The sequence below is a fragment of the Eriocheir sinensis genome, chromosome 60 (assembly GCF_024679095.1).
Source record: "Eriocheir sinensis breed Jianghai 21 chromosome 60, ASM2467909v1, whole genome shotgun sequence".
Taxonomy (NCBI): domain Eukaryota; kingdom Metazoa; phylum Arthropoda; class Malacostraca; order Decapoda; family Varunidae; genus Eriocheir; species Eriocheir sinensis.
The window spans coordinates 3,977,718-3,997,070 of NC_066568.1; the positions used below are offsets into that span (position 1 = coordinate 3,977,718).

Consider the following 19,353-nt stretch of genomic DNA (forward strand, 5'->3'; position numbering starts at 1 on the left):
TGGGGAAGATAGAAAAGATAAGAAGGGAGACTATTGAAGAAGATAAAGAGAAGATAGAAAAAGGGGAGGATAAAAAATGGGGAAGATAGAAAAGATAAGAAGGGAGACTATTGAAGAAGATAAAGAGAAGATAGAAAATGGGGAGGATAGAAAATGGGGAAGATAGAAAAGTTAAGAAGGGAAACTATTGTAATCTTGCTTCGTTCTTTCTGTGGCGTGTATCTCTGTTTTGGTTCATTCTTCTTTTGCTCTTTCTTCTTCATCCATTTTCTTTTAAGTTTGCATTCTCTCTTCCTTTCCTCTTGATCCTCTTTTCTTCATCTTTTCTCTTCGTTCATTTCCTCTTGGCACTTTTTGATCTTCTTTTTCAATCCTCTTTTTTCCATTCTCTCTACTTGATCCCTTCTTCTTTTGCCCTTTCTTTTTTATCCATTTTCTTTAAAGTTTGCATTCTCCTTCTCTCTTCTTCATCCTCTCATCTTCATCCTTTCTCTTTTTATATCTTCTTTTTCAATCCTCTCTACTTGATCCTTTCCTCTTGATCCTCTTCTCTCTTCAACCACGCCATCAATTTCTCTTCTCTTCCCTTCTCCTCCTCAACCCTTTCTTCTCCATTCTTTCCTCTCTCTCCCTTCCTCTCCACCCTCACGTCTCCAAGCTCACTTCCCTTCCCTCCTCCACCCAGTCGCCGCTGCCTGTCAAGTGGATGTCGGTGGAGGCGCTGCGGGACGGGCTCTTCTCCACCCAGAGTGACGTGTGGTCCTACGGCGTCGTCCTCTGGGAAATGTTCAGGTAAGGGGCGGAAGAGGGGCAGAGTCTTGGAACCTTCCGCGTCCATGCAGACATAATTGGCAAGGCTTTCGTAGGAGTTTTGGGCATTTCCAGGGCTAGTTTTATGACCCTGGTGGTAGTTTGACCCTTCTTCTGTACCGTGAACCTAAAAACACACACATTAGAACCCGACCGATCTTCTTTTCGGCCTTTGGGAATAGGTTATTTGAGGGGCGCTTTCGGCTAACCGCCTTTTCCCAAGACCGCAAAGGAGGTTAGGCGGTTTCTCATGAGCGTTTTCTTAGGTTCATGGTACAGAAGCCTTGTCATGCTATTACTACCCATGGAAATACTAACACAACAACCTCTATATGAAAGCATTGTCACACTATCGCTTAGGTCATAAGACTATCCTTGGCAACACTAACACAACAACCTCTACCAAAGCCTCGTCAAACTACCACTAGGCTCTTAAAACTACCCTTGGAAACACTGACACAACTTCCACCAAAGCCTTAGTGTGTTCTATATGCTATCTATCTCTCTGTCTTGTTCTGTATCTATCCCTCTCCACTCTCACACACTATAGTCCGGCAAATCTTAAGTGGCGGCTCTGACGTAGACAGCCCGCTAGACACTGGTGCTATGTCTCCAACTGACCTCGCGCACCGTGCCTTACACACCCTTCTCTCTCTCTCTCCTCGTGTCTCTCTCTTTCTCTCTCACTCTAGAATAAAAACAAATATGGTTTTTATGATTGATTCTCTATCTGTGAGTGAATACAAAGAAATTTGTACAACACTTGGCAGCGTTGCCACCGCGGCGTTGTCAGCTCAACTCAACCCAACACTCCGCAGTTGCCAGTTGCTGAGCTGCCTGCTTTAATTATCGCATTTCTGCCATTTTTTGGTGTGTGTCTGCCATCTGCCATACAATATCAGCCATATGGCATAATTATGACAAAATATGGAGATTGTACCTGTATATGTAATGCCAGGACCGTCAAGCAAATTTTGATGTGAATCATCCAGGTGAATGGTGAGGTTCCGCTGGGGATGGCTAGAGGAAGGAGTGGTCGCTAAGAACATTAAAATATTACACTTTGATTTCCACACCACCCAAGGGTAAAGAGTCTTGATGCATTTTTTAAAGAGGTTTATTATTAATATTATTAGTATTATGCATTGTCGTGCACCATACTCCCCGAATGAGAGTACACCCCCACTTTTCTCGCACACACATACACACACACACACACACACACACACACAGAGAGAGAGGTATGGTGTGCGAGGTCAGTTGGAAACGTGGCAACAGGGTCAAGCGGGCTGTCTACGTCAGAGCCGCCACTTAAGATTTGCCGGACTATAACAGCCTTCTCTCCCTCCCCCCTTCAGTTTCGCCCCCTCCCCCCCCCCCACACACACACACGCACTTAAAACAACCTTCTCTCCCTCCCCCCTTCAGCCTCGGCCAGTGTCCCTTCCCCGGGGTGACGGTAGACGAGGGCTTCATCAAGAGCCTGGAGAGTGGTCAGAGGATGGACCGTCCCAAGTACTGCACCAGAGCCCTGTGAGTGTGAGAGAGTTGATGCTTTTTTGTTTTTTTGTGTTTGTGTTTCATTTTGCGGTTCGCTGTCTTTGTCTTTTTCCCTGTTTGACTGTTTCTCTTTTCTTTTGCTTGTTGTGTGTGTGTGTGTTTGTTTTCCCGACCTCTTTCTGTTTTAATGTTTGTCTTTTTCTGTTATTGTTTTTACGTGTTTTCTGTCGTTGTTTTTAAGCGTTTTCTGTCATTGTTTTTTGCGCTTCAATATTAGTCTTTTTCTGTCATTGTTTTTATGCTTTTCAATACTTGTTATTACCCAGGTGTTGTCCCCCAGGTACCAGGTGATGCTGGACTGCTGGGCCACGCTGCCGGGGGCGCGGCCGTCCTTTGGGTCGCTGGAGGCCAGGCTGAGCAGGATGTTGTCGGCCGGGGACACCAAGGTAAGGGGGAGGATCGATACTCTTATTTTTATGTTTTTCGTTAGTGGCGCAGGCAAGTGTTTTATAGTGACGCTATCTTGCCTGCCTCATGCTGCCCCCCCCGAGCTCCATTTATTTTTTTACGGATAAGGAAATAGTTCAATTGCAATGAACAAAAAATAAACAAACAAAAAAACCCGCTAATCGCTACTCTGGCACAAGGAAAAAGGAATGGCCAGAAGTGAGGTCAGTTTCGGGTGTAGAGGTGTCCTGATGCTCCCCTCCTGAAAAGTTTAAGTCGTAGGCAGGAGGAAATACAGACGAAGGAAGGCTGTTGAAGAGTTTACCAATGAAAGGAATGAAGATTTTTTTTTTAAGATTTATCCCCTAGTAACACCAGGGGAACGGGGCCTTGTCCGAAGACGGCCCGTTAAGAGGGAAAAGATTGCTCCCTCGCTGCTCTCTGGAATGAAGATGCTGGTTAACTCTTGCATAAGGGATTAGGATAGCAGGGATGAGCTGGAGTAGAAAGTTATGTGTAGTGTGTGTGTGTGTAGGGGGGGGGGGGGAGACATGCAGTTAGCAAGATTAGCAGAAAAGCCAGCATGAAAATATCGACAGAAGATAGAAAGAGATGCAACATGGCGGTGAATTCAAGAAGTAGAAGACTGTCAGTAAGAGGAGAGGAGTCGATGAGACGAAGAACCGTTTACTCCACTCGGTCCACTTGATCCCCTTGAGAGAGTTCTGCTAGAGTCCGGGTTGATGGGCGGTCTTCAGGATAGCATGTGGGCAGCCTTGGACCACTTGGCGATGACAAACTCGAACCCGGTTCTTCCAAGTCGCCGCGTCTACACACTAAGCATTCAGCCACCGCCTCGTCAGCTGTTGTTGTTGTTAGTTAGTTAGTTAGTTGAATTATTATTATTACTGTTATTATTAGTATTGGTATTAGTATTTGAAGTATTAGTATTGGTATTAGTATTAGAATTAGTAGTAATAGAAGTATAAGTATTAGTATTAGAAGTACTAGTATTAGTAGTATTGGTAGTTGTATTGGTAGTAATAGATGTAGTAGTAGTATTGTTGTAATTTTGGTTATAATTACTTAACTATCATCATTATTACTGTTATTATTAGTATTGGTATTAGTATTAGTATTAGAAGTAGTATTGATGTAATTTTTGTTATTATTACTTAACTTTACTTTTCATTTCCTTACTTTCCTTCTCTCTCATCCTTCCTCCCTTCCTCCTTTCTATCCTCCCTCACATTCTCCCTCCCTCACACTGCCTTCCTTCCTCACACCTTCCCTCTCTCCATCCCTCCCTTCTTCCCTCCCTCATACTTCCTTCCTTCCTCACACTTTCCCTCTCTCCCTCCCTCCCTCACACTTCCTTCCTTCCTTACATTTTCCCTCTCTCCCTCCCTCCCTCACACTTCCTTTCTTCCTTACACCTTCCCTCTCTCCATCCCTCCCCTCCCTCCCCTCCCTCCCCCCTCCAGTACTACAAGGATCTACAAACGGCAGTGGAGGCGAAGGAGGCGATAGAGGAGGTCGAGGGGGCGGGAGGCGAGACAGCAAACCAGGACTCAAACTATCTCAACATGGGCTGTAACCTCGACTACGCCAACCTCGCGCCACCCTGCAACACCCAGCACACCGCAACACACCCCAGCGACAGCAACACCGGGAACACAGAGGAGGAAGAAGAGGAGGAGGATTCATATGTTTCCATCAACACGGTACCAACGCCATCTCTCCCTGACTCACCAAAACCTCCTACCCCCACGAAAGAAAATAAAGGTTACGTGTCCTTGTCTAATATCGAGAGTTTGATGGTGAGTAGAGCCAGGGGTGATAACAGGGGTAATGTGAGACCTCGTACCTCCTTCCCTGTTATCGTAACCCCTGTCGAAGGATTGGAAGAGGAAGGGGAAGCTCTTTTGTAACTGTCTTTTTTTGTGCCTTTTTGGGGTGAATAGAGACATGGACAGCGCCAGGGGTAATAACAGGGGTAGTGTGAGACCTCGTACCTCCTTCCCTGTAATCGTAACCCCTGTCGAAGGAGTGGAAGAGGAAGGGGAAGCACTTTTGTAACTGTCTTTTTTGTGTTTTTTGGGGGTGAATAGAGACATGGACAGCGCCAGGGGTAATAACAGGGGTAGTGTGAGACCTCGTACCTCCTTCCCTGCCACCGTAACCCCTGCCGAAGGATTAGAAGAGGAAGGGGAAGCACTTTTGTAATCGACTGTCATTTTTATGCATTTTTCGGGGTGAACAGAAGCAGGGGTAGTGCCAGGGGTGATAACAGGGGTAGTGTGAGACCTCGTACCTCCTTCCCTGCCACCGTAACCCCTGCCGAAGGATTAGAAGAGGAAGGGGAAGCACTTTTGTAATCGACTGTCATTTTTATGCATTATTTAGGGTGAATATAGAGACAGGGGTAATGGCAGGGAGGGCGACAGGGGTAGTTTGAAGGAAAGGGCGTAAGATTAAAATGATATACGTGTTTCCTTTATATCATAGCTTATACTGTACTTGTTGCCTTATGTTAGAGTGTAAGTTCGTATTGGCAATGATAGAAAAATATATATAACATGTGGAAATACTTTAAACTCCAACACACACACACACACACACACACACACACACACACACACACACACACACACACACACACACACACACATTTCATAATCTACTTCAATTTCCGCCGCTAAATCTACGGACAATATAGCCAATTTTTCAGTTAATTTTGTAGTAACTCTATATAAGTATCCTTTAAAAATATTACGTTTTCTTTCATGATTAGAAAATGTAACCTTAGATGATAGACTTAAGCTATTATACATATACCCTTTATAAGTATTTACATTATTATTATCATTATTATTACTGTTATAACTACGTTTAATGTTCACAAAGGCACAAAATAATACCCTTCCATGTTTTAATTTGTTATGAACTGATTATTATATGTTGTTGTCTTAAATTATACTTATTAATGGAAAGATAATTATGGGAAGGATATGTAAAGGAAAATGGGAAGGTCTGTTGAGAGAATGGGAAGGTCTGTTGAGAGAATGGGAAGGTTTGTTGAGAGAATGGGAAGGTCAGTTGAGAGAATGGGAAGGTCTGTTGAGAGAATGGGAAGGTTTGTTGAGAGAATGGGAAGGTTTGTTGAGAGAATGGGAAGGTCAGTTGAGAGAATGGGAAGGTCTGTTGAGAGAATGGGAAGGTCAGTTGAGAGAATGGGAAGGTCTGTTGAGAAAATGGGAAGGTTTGTTGAGAGAATGGGAAGGTTTGTTGAGAGAATGGGAAGGTTTGTTGAGAGAATGGGAAGTTTTGTTGAGAGAATGGGAAGGTTTGTTGAGAGAATGGGAAGGTTTGTTGAGAGAATGGGAAGGTCTGTTGAGAGAATGGGAAGGTTTGTTGAGAGAATGGGAAGGTTTGTTGAGAGAATGGGAAGGTTTGTTGAGAGAATGGGAAGGTTTGTTGAGAGAATGGGAAGGTCTGTTGAGAGAATGGGAAGGTTTGTTGAGAGAATGGGAAGGTTTGTTGAGAGAATGGGAAGGTTTGTTGAGAGAATGGGAAGGTCTAGAGAGAATGGGAAGGTCTGTTGAGAGAATGGGAAGGTCTGTTGAGAGAATGGGAAGGTTTGTTGAGAGAATGGGAAGGTTTGTTGAGAGAATGGGAAGGTTTGTTGAGAGAATGGGAAGGTCTGTTGAGAGAATGGGAAGGTCTGTTGAGAGAATGGGAAGGTCTGTTGAGAGAATGGGAAGGTCTGTTGAGAGAATGGGAAGGTCTGTTGAGAGAATGGGAAGGTCTGTTGAGAGAATGGGAAGGTCAGTTGAGAGAATGGCTAGGTCTGTTGAGAGAATGGGAAGGTCTGTTGAGAGAATGGGAAGGTCTGTTGAGAGAATGGGAAGGTCTGTTGAGAGAATGGGAAGGTCTGTTATGAGAATGGGAAGGTCTGTTATGAGAATGGGAAGGTCTGTTAAGAAAATGGTTAGGTCTGTTATGAGAATGGGAAGGTCTGTTATGAGAATAGGAAGGTCTGTTAAGAAAATGGTTAGGTCTGTTATGAGAATGGGAAGGTCTGTTATGAGAATGGGAAGGTCTGTTATGAGAATGGGAAGGTCTGTTATGAGAATAGGAAGGTCTGTTAAGAAAATGGTTAGGTCTGTTATGAGAATGGGAAGGTCTGTTATGAGAATGGGAAGGTCTGTTATGAGAATAGGAAGGTCTGTTAAGAAAATGGTTAGGTCTGTTATGAGAATGGGAAGGTCTGTTATGAGAATGGGAAGGTCACCTGAGAAAATAGGAATTAAAGTCTGTCTACTCTAAATAGTCCCTTTGAGGCTGACACACGTAATAAACCTAAACAATGACTGTATGGGAAGAATTTAACGTTTTATTTCTCTTAACCCGCAGACAGATAATTATATAAAGAGGAGCCATAATGATAATGATAATGTAGAGGTTATGTACATAATGACAGGTTCAAGAGTAATATCCACTGAAGAAGAAAATGAGGCGATAGATTGATTGATAATTTGAATGAAAAAAAAAAAAGGATTGATTGATTGATTGATAGTTTATTGTTGCAGGTAAACAACAAGGGAGAAGGGAGGAACATGCCATCCCAACCCCCAGGCAGGACAGAGTGTGATTGTACAACTATTAATACATGTGTAGGGAGCACCAGGAAATTAAAAGATACAATGGTAGGAATTAAGGAAAGCACAACATTGGGATAATAAAATGAGCAGAATTAAGGCAATACCTAATAATGAAAATGTACGGTAGAAATAATGTAGATAATGAAAGGTACCGTAGAGGAAAAATCAAAGAAACACGAAAAAAATGCTGAAATATATATGAAAAATGTACTACAATATCGGTGGGGCTATATTACTGTACTTTAATATACTAGTAAAATAAAATAACAACAAAAAAATGGCATAACACATTTCCGTATTTGACTATAGGCTATTAGTGATGGGATGTAAGAAATTCAAAATAGGAGAACGATCAACAGAAGAACATACATACAGTTAACACATCAAAACCATCACTAAAACATTAAAATAAAACCCTCAGAAGTGTATATGGCATTCTTGGCGATATAAAAATAATAATGAGGTAGCAGGGCGGGCGTGGAGAAGAACCATCGCCCCAGTCTTAATAGTGGCAGTGATCTGGTCTACCAAATTGTCGTACTCCGCCTCTAATATTCACCCATTACCTACCAAAAAGCATCACGTGGGTCCCAATAACGAGATATACTTGTAGTTGTATTTAAAATAGTTAAATTCTGATGTTTATTGATAGTAGTTATGCCCTAGAAACCGGTAAATACTATGCTCTGAGTACGATAACCGGCAACCTGTACAGCAAGAGCAAGAGCAAGAGGCCACAAGAGGAAGAGGAAGAGCACCACAACAACAACATGTCTCCCAGCGCCTAACCTGACCCCCTTCCAAGGCTCTCCAGGGGAAGGACGCGCCGCCAGGACTGAGAAATTAGCGAGAGGAAACAATATAAAGGAAGACAGGAGGAAATACCAAGGGAAACAACGGTCCGCCATGACATAGCTTGGAGGCGGCTCGGGCGGGGTGGATATTTTTTTTCGTTTAAGTGTTTTTTCGGTGTTTTAAGGAGGAAATAATTGAAGGAAACTGTCAAAAGGAAAATATACAGGTAAATAAGCTTCTGTGTGAGTGTTTGAGTGGCCGCCATTAGGTAGAAAATACAGAAAATAGGCTTAATATATTTTTTCGTTTTTTGCGTTTTCGTCTTATTTAACGTATTTTTTGGGTGTATTAAGGAAGAAAACGATATAAAGAAAAAGAGTAACCGTCTGTGTCAGTACTGGAGTGGCCGCCATGAGATTGAAAACTCAGAAAATAGGCCTATAAGATTTTTCCAGTTTTCCTTATTTAACATATTTTTCCAGTGTATTAAGGGAGAAACACATGAAGAAAACAATATAAAGGGAAAAATAAAGGCCTATGGTAATGCTGGGGTGCCCGCCATGAGGTAGAAAACTCTTAAAATAGGCCTAGTGTATTTTTCCATTTTGTCATATTTAACATATTTTTTCTGTGTATTAAGAAAGAAACACGTGAAAAGAATAATATTAAGGAAAAAATAAAAGCCTATGGGAGTGCTGGGGTGCCCGCCATGAGGTAGAAAATATAGTAAATAGGCCTAGTATATTTTTTTTCCGTTTTTCTTATTTAACATATTTTTCTGATGTATTAACGAAGAAACACGTGAAGAGAATAATATACAAGAAAAAATAACTGTCTGTGGGAGTGCTGGAGTGGCCGCCATGGGATAGAAAACTCAGAAAATAGGCCTAGTATATTTTTTTTCCATTTTTCTCATTTAACGTATTTTTCTGATGTATTAACGAAGAAACACGTGAAGAGAATAATATACAAGAAAAAATAACTGTCTGTGGGAGTGCTGGAGTGGCCGCCATGGGATAGAAAACTCAGAAAATAGGCCTAGGTAGTGTATTTTTTCCGTTTTGTCTTATTTAACGTATTTTTTCAGTGTATTAAGGAAGAAAACAATATAAAGGAAAAAAAATAACCGTGTGTGAGTGCTGGAGTGGCCGCCATGAGATAGAAAACTCATTAAATAGGCCTAGTGTATTTTTTTTTCGTCTGGTCTTGTTCATCATACCTTGAAGGAGACATGGAAAGCCTCACGTTCACGGATAACGAGACCAAGTACTACGGGGACCTGTTCGCGCACCTGGACAGCGAGGGCACCGGCGCCGTCCCCGTCAACCAGGTGCACGAGTTCCTGCGGGCCTCCAAGCTGCCCGCGGAGGTGCTGGCCCAGGTGAGGCTGAGGGGGCTTAATTAGCGGGGGAGGGGGTACTGGGCTCTTGCAGGTGTGTGTGTGTGTGTGTGTGTGTGCTTACTTCTTGGTCCATATTGGGAAAAAAAACAGCTCTGGGTATGCCCCTGCACCTGTCCTTAACTGCATAACTTTCTTTCACTATTATTTTGTTTTCTTTAATTAAATTTGGCTTACCTGTGAGGGACTTAATTAGTGTTTGCAGGTGCATGTGGTTCTCCTTCAGGTGTGTGTTTTGTCTCTACATTTATCATTCTCCTGTTTGGTTGTTTTACTTGTAATTAATGTTTGTAGTTTTTTTAAGGGGATCTTGTTTATGTACATGTTCCAGAAGTACACCTGTCTCACAGTGAAGGACACCTTGGTGCTACATGAAGTATTTTGTGCACGTAACACACTGCCTTGTTCTGCTGTCAGATTATTAGCTTGTGAGTATGGAAAGGGTCAAGAGGAAATGGAAGAGGTTTAGAAGAGGATTAAGAGGAAATGGAAGAGGATTAAGAGGTTTAGAAGAGGATTAAGAGGAAATGGAAGAGGATTAAGAGGTTTAGAAGAGGATTAAGAGGAAATGGAAGAGGATTAAGAGGTTTAGAAGAGGATTAAGAGGAAATGGAAGAGGTTTAGAAGAGGATTAAGAGGAAATGGAAGAGGATTAAGAGGTTTAGAAGAGGATTAAGAGGAAATGGAAGAGGTTTAGAAGAGGATTAAGAGGAAATGGAAGAGGATTAAGAGGAAATGGAAGAGGATTAAGAGGTTTAGAAGAGGATTAAGAGGAAATGGAAGAGGATTAAGAGGTTTAGAAGAGGACTAACCCTTTCCATATGGTGCCGACGTCGGCGTCACCGGAGTGAAGGGGTTAAACACCATAATAAGATCATCTTAGATCACTCTGCCTTTGATCGATTAGAGACTCGGTTGCGCGAGACGAACCCTATAAGGTACGGTACGTCACAGAACCCAATAATTTTCTTAGTCCACCTTCTCTGAACAGCTTCTAGTAGTCTAACATCACCCAAATACGTATCCAGTAAACCACACCACAGAAGCGTAGTCCAGGATTGGCCTAATATGCGAAATAAAAAGTCAGGTCAGATATAATGTATAGTCAGAGTCAGCTTTGAAGTCCATTTCGGGCGTGGGACAGCATGTGGGTAGTCGTAGGCCACTTGGCGGGGACTGAAATATCCCGGCTTTTGACACCTGGCAGGACGCAAACCCAAGTACACATGGACGCTGTGCTGGCATGCCGACCAGTCAGCCACCACCTCCCCGCGGAGATTACTATTATTATTATCATTATTATTATCGTGATTATTATGATTATTATTATTATCTTTACTATGATTATTGCTATTATTGTTATTTCTATTTTCCTTTTTATTTTCGATCATACTACTTTGTTCATTTGTCTCATTCATTTCATTTCATCTTCCATTGATGTATATTTTCAGCTCTAGGGCTGCCTGGTACTTCATGAAATAAACCGTTTATTATTATTATTATTATTATTATTACACTCAGCCAGGGGTAAATCCATGGCTTAGCTCTGCCATCTAAGAATACCACATACCGTACTCCTTTATATTGACACTAACCTAAGCAAACCTAGCACAACCAATCCTAGCTGTTGTGCCCTGGACCGTAACTGCCTCCCCAACTGTTTCTTATGCATCTGTGACACTGGGAAGGTCATGCTAGGCTAGGTTTGCATTCAACCATGTTTGCTGACATGTTATGGTAAGGGGATGTATTTTTGCCCCTTGACCATAACATGTACAGGCATTTGTGATATTTTGAGGTAGTGAAGCTAAACTACACATTTACCTAGCCAAGACATTCTGTGTTTCATGGCAGACACTGACTTCCTGAAGCTCTGATCTAGTCAGGCTGAATATCTTTCCCTAAAACCTGCCTGGGATTCAAACCTTGGCCCATGGTATGTGAGGTGGATCAAGGCTCACATCTGCAGAGAAAAAAACTTGTTGTGTACAGCTTACCTTTCCTGGAGGATGAAACAAACACTCAACCTCTGCATTGTGTCATCATTCTGCTCTGACCAGGGACTAAACACACCCAGCCAGACTAGTAATCTAACCTTGTATACAGCAGTAACCTAAGCTCCCTCAAATGATACTCTAGACCTGCGATATTGTAACCAAGCCCCCATGCACCCAGGGGGCTTTGTGGTGCAGTGGTTAGCACACTCAGCTCACAACCGAGAGAGCCCGGGTTCGATTCCCGGATGGAGTTGAAAAAATTGGGCGGCTTTTCCGATACCCTACACCCCTGTCCACCCAGCAGTGAATGGGTACCAGGTATTAATCAGGGGTTGTGTCCTGTCTCCTGGGATCTGTTCCTTTCTCCTATAATTCCTTCCCCTTCTGTGTCTCTCCGGCATATGACCACAGATGTTGCGCCGACTAAACGAAACTTTCCAACTTTTCCCTAATGGGGGTGGAATGGGGCCCAGTCAGATTTTCTACTTAACACCCAAAACTAAATAGATATCCTGTATAGTGTCCTCAAATTCTCTACCCTCTTTATGAATGCCAACGTCAGAAACTTTCGCAGCCTTTATGTTTGGTTTGGGAGTGTGCAAAATGGTTGTGTGGAGGTGTGGAAATAGCCCTAAACTGTAGTCTGTTAGTTTTGGTTGTAACATCATCATGAAATATTATCTTTGTGACTGAATTAGCCCAACCACCAATGCTTAACCCGGTAGCAGCGGGGATCATGTTTCTTAATGGTCCCTCTAAGCGAGAAAAATGAGAAAAAATCATCACTCACACAAACCATTTCATAATATATATCAAAGCATTTGTGATCAGTTTATGCATCATCTATTTTGGGGGGTTTATATCATGGCACAAATTTGGCCCGTCGCTGCTACACGGTAAAGCCACGAATTTGGCCCGTCGCTGCTACACGGTAAAGCCACAAATTTGGCTCGTTGCTGCTACTGGGTTAAGATACACTAAGGGCTTGGAGAAAGAAAAAAGATACATATATTGAACCATCATATTAGGCATCTCTTAGTGATGATACGGTATGAATAGAACAGAAAAGGTAAACCATTCATCATTGTCGCTGCCTTCATTATCCTAACCATCATCATTATCATCATCAGAGCCCCCATATCCCTCAGAGGCAGGGTGATGGTGAGGAGGGGGAGGGAAAAATGGGATCAAGTGACCTTTTTGCATAGTGTCACAAGCTAAAATTATTGACATTGAGGGCCAGAAGCATGTCCCTTGACCTGTCCGCTGCGATTGGCATGGATTTGGCCTTCACTGGTAGCCTGGTAACATACACTCCCAGGTCTTTCTCTGCCTCTGTGGTGGATAGTGGAGTGTTTCCCATGTGGTATTGGTGTGCTGGATATCCCTTCACTGGTAGCCTGGTAACATACACTCCCAGGTCTTTCTCTGCCTCTGTGGTGGATAGTGGAGTGTTTCCCATGTGGTATTGGTGTGCTGGATATCCCTTCACTGGTAGCCTGGTAACATACACTCCCAGGTCTTTCTCTGCCTCTGTGGTGGATAGTGGAGTGTTTCCCATGTGGTATTGGTGTGCTGGATATCCCTTCACTGGTAGCCTGGTAACATACACTCCAGGTCTTTCTCTGCCTCTGTGGTGGATAGTGGAGTGTTTCCCATGTGGTATTGGTGTGCTGGATATCCCTTCACTGGTAGCCTGGTAACATACACTCCCAGGTCTTTCTCTGCCTCTGTGGTGGATAGTGGAGTGTTTCCCATGTGGTATTGGTGTGCTGGATATCCCTTCACTGGTAGCCTGGTAACATACACTCCCAGGTCTTTCTCTGCCTCTGTGGTGGATAGTGGAGTGTTTCCCATGTGGTATTGGTGTGCTGGATATCCCTTCACTGGTAGCCTGGTAACATACACTCCCAGGTCTTTCTCTGCCTCTGTGGTGGATAGTGGAGTGTTTCCCATGTGGTATTGGTGCTGGATATCCCTTCACTGGTAGCCTGGTAACATACACTCCCAGGTCTTTCTCTGCCTCTGTGGTGGATAGTGGAGTGTTTCCCATGTGGTATTGGTGTGCTGGATATCCCCTCCTAAGGTGCAGGACTACATTTTTCTTCACTAAATTGTAGCAGCCACTTTTTGCTCCATTCCTGTAGCTTGGTGATGTCTGCTTGTAGGAAATCTGCAGTCAAGGGGTCAACCTCAGCTGCCTTTTGTATGTGTGATGTACCCATTTTAGCCTCTGCCTCCTGTGTGATAGAAGGTCTTTGTGCCCATTCTAGTCAACACCTCATGTATTCCTTTTAAATGATTTCTCGTGGGTTGTGGTTGTATCATGTTTCCAGTTTAGCGTTTATGATATAGCTATGGGGGAAAGACTACTACTACTACTATTACTACTACTGCTACTACTTCAATTTCTATTTTTTTTTTCTAATTCTTGTTCTTGTTCTTCTTTTTCATGTTCTTGTTTTTTTGTTTTTCTTCATTTTCTCATTTTCTTCTTTCGCTTTTCATCTTTTCTTCTTTTCTTTTCTTTCTTCATCTTCTACCTACTTGCTATTTCTTCTTCTAGTTCTTTTTCTTCTTCTTCTTCTTCATCATCATTCTTCTTTTCTTTCATCTTCATTTTATTATCATTGTCATTATTTCCAACCCTATTATTATTGTTGTTGTTGTTGTTGTTTACCTGTTCAATATCAAGCTCGTTAAGGTGTGTATCAGGGCAGGTGTTTTCTATTGGGTTTCTGACACCTGAGACATCTATAGGGGAGGAGGGCCATGTGTCTCTCTCTCTCTCTCTCTCTCTCTCTCTCTCTCTCTCTCTCTCTCTCTCTCTCTCTCTCTCTCTCTCTGTGTGATTGGGTGACTCCTTTCCTTTATTTTCTTTATTTCTTTTCATTTTCCATTTTCTTTTTTTTTCCTTCTCTAATATTTTTTTATTTCCTTTTTTTCTTTTATTTTTCTTTCTCTTTTTTTTCTCTTAATTTTCTTTTCATTTTTTTTGTTTTCTGTTTTCTTTCTTTAAATAATTTCTTTGTTTTGGTATATATTCTTTCTCTCTCTCTCTCTCTCTCTCTCTCTCTCTCTCTCTCTCTCTCTCTCTCTCTCTCTCTCTCTCTCTCTCTCTCTCCCAATATTTTGTGTGATAGGAATAAAATACCAGGAATTAATGAGAGTTGTACCCAGATTTTGTGCTGTCATGGCATTCTCTCTCTCTCTCTCTCTCTCTCTCTCTCTCTCTCTCTCGTGCCCGGAGCTCATCAACCCTTTAATAGCCTCCTGGATTTATAAATATTAGGCCTATGTTTTCCTCTTTTTTTTCCCTCCTCTCGCTTCCCTTTTCCTCCTCCTCTTTTCTTCCCTTCCTTCCTGTTCACTTTCTCCACTTCCTCCTTTACTTCCTTCTTCCTCCTTCCTTTAACTTCACTTCGTTTTTCCTCTTCCAGTTTCTCTTTTCCATTTTTATTTCTTTTTCTTCCTGTTCTTTCCTTTTATCCTCCTCTTCTTGTTGTTTTTTTCCCTGGTTTTTCCTTTTCTCCTTCCTTCCTTCTGTTCTTCCTCTTCCTTTCCTTTCCTTCCCTTTCTTTGCTTTTCCTCTTCCTTTCCTTTACTTTCTTTCTCCTTTTCTCCTTCCTTCCTTCTGTTCTTCCTCTTCCTTTCCTTTCCTTCCCTTTCTTTGCTTTTCCTCTTCCTTTCCTTTACTTTCTTTCTCCTTTTCTCCTTCCTTCCTTCTGTTCTTCCTCTTCCTTTCGTTTCCTTCCCTTTCTTTGCTTTTCCTCTTCCTTTCCTTTACTTTCTTTCTCCTTTCCTCCTTTCTTTTCTTTTCCTAACTGTCCTATCCCATTCTACTTTCTTTTCCTACCTTTTTTCATGCCTTCCTTCCTGTTCTTCCTTTTCCTTTCCTTTCTTTCTCCTTTTCTCCTTTCTTTGCTTTTCCTAACTGTCCTATACCTTTCTGCTCTCCTTTTCCTCCTTTTTTTCATGCCTTCCTTCCTTCCTGTTCTTTTCCTTTCCTTTCCTTTCTTTCTTTTATTTTCCTAACTGTCCTATACCTTTCTGCTCTCCTTTTCCTTCCTTCCTTCCTTCCTCTGTCCCATCCTTTTCCCTCCCTCTTCTAAGATAATTTCTCATTTTATTAATATCACCAATACTTTATATTTTTTTCTATCTATTTATTTCTTTTTAATCTACCTCATTACTTGTTCTTTTATTATCATCAGTTCCCTTACCCTAGTAGCATTAGTAGTGGTAGTAGTAGTAGTAGTAGTAGTAGTAGTAGTAGCAGTAATAAGTCTTCTTTTAATACCTGTAAGTGGTTTGTGTTCTTCCCTGCAACAGTTTTCTTTTACTTCCTTTCTTTCTTTTTTTATTTTTTTTGTTTATCTTCTTTTTCCTTCTCTCCTTCATAGCTTTCCTTCCCTTTCCTTTCTCTAACTTTTTCTTCATCCTCTTTTTCCTTTCTTCATTCCTTCATTTCCTTTTCTTTCTCCCTTCCTTCCTATCTTTCTTCCTTCCTTTTCTTCTTAAACAGCTTCTTTCTTTCCTTCCTTCCTTCATTCATTCACTCATTCATAGCTTCCTCCCCCTTTCCATTGTCTATCCATTATCCCTGCTTCAGTGGTACAATGGTTAACATCCCAAACTAAGAACCTACTGGCTTGTGTTCGAATCCCAGCCTGCAGACCACTCAACTCTACATCCTCCGTTTTCTGCTAGTCGATGAATGAGTTAACTGAGGAAACTAGGGAAGGGTAAACTGCGATAACTCGGCCCAAATGACACACTGACCCCATCTACAGGTTCAGTGGGTCAGCGGAACGGAGTTAAGCACCGCCTCCACGCGCAGTTATTACATATGCGCCCACATTTACTTTTCCCTCCGAGCTATTTTTATTTTTATTTTTTTTAGAAACAACTCAAGGGCAACAAAAAAGGTGTAAAAATAGCCCGCTAATCGCTAGTTTTCCTTTTTTTCCTTTCCAGCTTTTCCTTTTTCTTGGCCGTCTCTTTCTGTGTCTCCCCTCCCCACCTTTCCTTTTCCTTCCTTGCTAGTTTTCCTTTTTTCCTTTCCTTCTTCTCCTTTTCCTTTTTCCCTTTCTATCTTCCATTTTCCTTTTTTCCTTCCCATCTACCTTTTCCTATTTCCCTTCCCATCTACCTTTTCCCATTTCCCTTTCCATCTTCCATTTTCCTTTTTTCCTTCCCATCTACCTTTTCCTATTTCCCTTCCCATCTACCTTTTCCTATTTTCCTTCCCATCTACGTACCTTTTCCTATTTCCCTTCCCATCTACCTTTTCCTATTTCCCTTTCCATCTATCTTTTCCCATTTCCCTTTCTATCTTCCATTTTCCTTTTTTCCTTCCCATCTACCTTTTTCTATTTCCCTTCCCATCTACCTTTTCCCATTTTCCTTTCCATCTTTTCCTATTTCTCTTCCATCTCTTTCCACTTTTCCTTTTCCTTCCCAGCTAGTTTTCCTTTTTTTTCCTTTTCCTTTTTTGCTTCTATCTCTTTCTCCTCTGTCTCCCCTTTGTTTTCCCTGTCCCTCATTTCCCATTTTCCTTTCACTCCTTTTGTTTTTATATATATTTTAACCATTTTTTTTTCTTTATTTTTTCATTTATTCCTTCCCCTTTTTCTTTCCTTCTTCCGCTTCCTCTTCATTATTTCCTGTTTTCCTTTCACTCCTTTTTGCTATTATATTCATACCATTTTTTTTTTCTTTTTCATTTATCTTCCTCTTTTTCTTTCCTTCTTCCTCTTCCTCTTTACTCTTATCCTTCAGTCTTTCTCTTCTTTCTTTTTTTCTCTCTCGTTCTCTTGGTCCAAAAATTGCTTGCAGGAAATATGTTAACAAAATTTTGGACACTATACACTGTTGCTACCATAGTCTCTCTCTCTCTCTCTCTCTCTCTCTCTCTCTCTCTCTCTCTCTCTCTCTCTCTCTCTCTAAGCATTTTCACATTCCCTCTTCTTGTTATCTCCCTCCTTCTCTCTCCCCCTCTCTCCCTCAGTACTGGAGAAATGAGAGAGAGAGAGAGAGAGAGTGAGCGATACGGGCTAGCATGGCAGACCTCTCTCTCTCTCTCTCTCTCTCTCTCTCTCTCTCTCTCTCTCTCTCTCTCTCTCTCTCTCTTGTTTTCGTAGGCGTGGTTGTCTCTCTTCCATTACTCTTTATGCCTAAGAGAGAGAAGAAAGATTTTTCTTTTATTAATGGCAAATATTTTTATTAATCTTGGGAAATGAATTTTTTTCTAGAGCGAGGAAATGTAATAATAATAATAATAATAATAATAATAATAATAATAATAATAATAATAATAATAAAAATAACCTTCATAATATTTTTCATCTGCTTCCTCTTCTTCATTTTCTTCCTCTTCTTTTTCTTCCTCTTTTTTCTTCTTCTTTTTCTTCTTCCTCGTTCCATCAACAAGTATCGAACAGGAAAAGAAAAAAAGAGAGGAGGAAGAAGAGGAAGAAAAAAAAAAAAAAAAGAGGAAGAAGTTCTTAACCTTTCAATGTCAACAAACACACGTGGTTCCAAGGAGGAGGAGGAGGAGGAGGAAGAAGAAGAAGAGGAGGAGGAGGAGGAGGAGGAAGGAACTGCTGCTTGATACATATACCTTCTTCTGTTTGGTAGGAGGAGGAGGAGGAGGAAGAAGAGGAGGAGGAGGAGGAGGAGGAGAAGAAAAGGAAGGGTAAAACAAACTTGCTCTCTGTTTGTCTCTCTCTCTCTCTCTCTCTCTCTCTCTCTCTCTCTCTCTCTCTCTGTGTGTGTGTGTGTGTGTGTGTGTGTGTGTGTGTGTGTGTGTGTGTGTGCTGCTTTAACACACCAATGGGAAGGCAAGCTTTAAAGAGAGAGAGAGAGAGAGAGAGAGAGAGAGAGAGAGAGAGGTAGCAACAGTATTTTTGTCATGTTCCTCTCCCTCATTTGCCTCCGAGAGAGAGAGAGAGAGAGAGAGATTGCTTTTTTTTCATATTTACATTTTAGGGGATCAAAAATGTCTTCCTCTTCCTCCTCTCCCCTCTTTCCTCTTCTTCATCTCTTTCCCTTTTGCTCTTCTCTCTTCTTCCTCTTCCTTCCTTTGCTTCTCTTTCCCCTCCTCTTATTATTCCTCTTTCCTCCTCCTCTTCTTCCTTCCCCTGGTCTCCTTTTTTTTTATTTTTCTTCCCTCTTCCCTTGTTTTCCTCTTCCTTTCTTTCCTCTTTTTCTCCTCTTCCATTTCCTTCTCTCCCTTTCCTTCTCTCTTTCTCTTTTCCTTTTGTCCTTCTTCCCTTTCTTTCTTTCCCTTCCTCTTTTTCCTCTTAATTTTCCTTCCTTTCTCTTACCCTTTCCTCTTTTCTCTTTCCCTTCCCTCCATTTACTCTTACTTTCCCTCTTATCGTCCCTTTCATCTTCGAGAGAGAGAGAATGATTTATGGTTGCGACAAAACTTAATCGAATCATAATTACCTCTCTCTCTCTCTCTCTCTCTCTCTCTCAGATAAGATGCGTAATAGGAGACAACAATAATAATAATAATAATAATAATAATAATAATAATAATAATAATATTTTGTCAATTAAGGAATAATGGATGAAGGGAAAATTAAATAGTGGGAATATTGAAGTTTTTTGGGGGGCTTTAATTTAATCACCAGAAAAGAAAAAAAAGTATGCATGAGAGAGAGAGAGAGAGAGAGAGAGAGAGAGAGAGAGAGGAACACCCTTCTTTATTGCATTGCTTTCTCTACCCTCCTCT

General features: G+C 41.6%; 3 protein-coding genes and 2 long non-coding RNA genes across 12 annotated transcripts in view; all 5 read left to right on the top strand.

The window, feature by feature from the left end:
- LOC126985784 (uncharacterized) overlaps positions 1-5,426 on the top strand; it is a 26,179-nt gene extending 20,753 nt beyond the window's left edge. Inside the window, exons 20-23 of the mRNA XM_050841169.1 lie at positions 686-792; positions 2,239-2,343; positions 2,651-2,756; positions 4,242-5,426. Of these exons, the coding sequence (XP_050697126.1) occupies positions 686-792; positions 2,239-2,343; positions 2,651-2,756; positions 4,242-4,688 (765 nt within the window). The 3' untranslated portion in view covers positions 4,689-5,426. The remainder of the gene's footprint in view (positions 1-685; positions 793-2,238; positions 2,344-2,650; positions 2,757-4,241) is intronic.
- Positions 5,427-5,757: 331 nt separating this feature from the next.
- LOC126985785 (heterogeneous nuclear ribonucleoprotein M-like) lies at positions 5,758-7,639 on the top strand. 7 transcript variants are annotated; one of them, XM_050841175.1, is made up of 8 exons: positions 5,781-5,935; positions 6,020-6,061; positions 6,104-6,313; positions 6,354-6,563; positions 6,606-6,710; positions 6,795-6,836; positions 6,900-6,941; positions 6,984-7,639. In XM_050841175.1, exons 1-8 carry the CDS (start codon positions 5,781-5,783, stop codon positions 7,084-7,086), a joined length of 909 nt encoding a protein of 302 aa, XP_050697132.1. In that variant the 3' UTR covers positions 7,087-7,639. The 7 variants fall into 7 exon arrangements, 6 of the variants coding, with proteins under 6 accessions (XP_050697133.1, XP_050697129.1, XP_050697127.1 ...); XM_050841176.1 differs by lacking the exon at positions 6,020-6,061 and having other exon boundaries at positions 5,758-5,977; positions 6,104-6,166; positions 6,230-6,563; XM_050841172.1 differs by having other exon boundaries at positions 5,758-5,851; positions 5,957-6,040; positions 6,104-6,563.
- A 505-nt stretch (positions 7,640-8,144) lies between these two features.
- Positions 8,145-19,353, top strand: part of LOC126985787 (ralBP1-associated Eps domain-containing protein 2-like) — a 38,947-nt gene continuing 27,738 nt past the window's right edge. For both annotated transcript variants that reach the window (XM_050841177.1, XM_050841178.1), the window contains exons 1-2: positions 8,145-8,442; positions 9,304-9,597. In XM_050841177.1, coding sequence (XP_050697134.1) covers positions 9,448-9,597 — 150 coding nt within the window. In that variant the 5' untranslated portion in view covers positions 8,145-8,442; positions 9,304-9,447. The remainder of the gene's footprint in view (positions 8,443-9,303; positions 9,598-19,353) is intronic.
- On the top strand, positions 9,753-11,114 carry LOC126985790 (uncharacterized). The gene is made up of 2 exons (XR_007739037.1): positions 9,753-10,233; positions 10,360-11,114. It is a non-coding gene; the product is annotated as an uncharacterized LOC126985790 (long non-coding RNA).
- On the top strand, positions 12,839-14,004 carry LOC126985789 (uncharacterized). Its single transcript, XR_007739036.1, has 3 exons — positions 12,839-13,131; positions 13,230-13,526; positions 13,624-14,004. It is a non-coding gene; the product is annotated as an uncharacterized LOC126985789 (long non-coding RNA).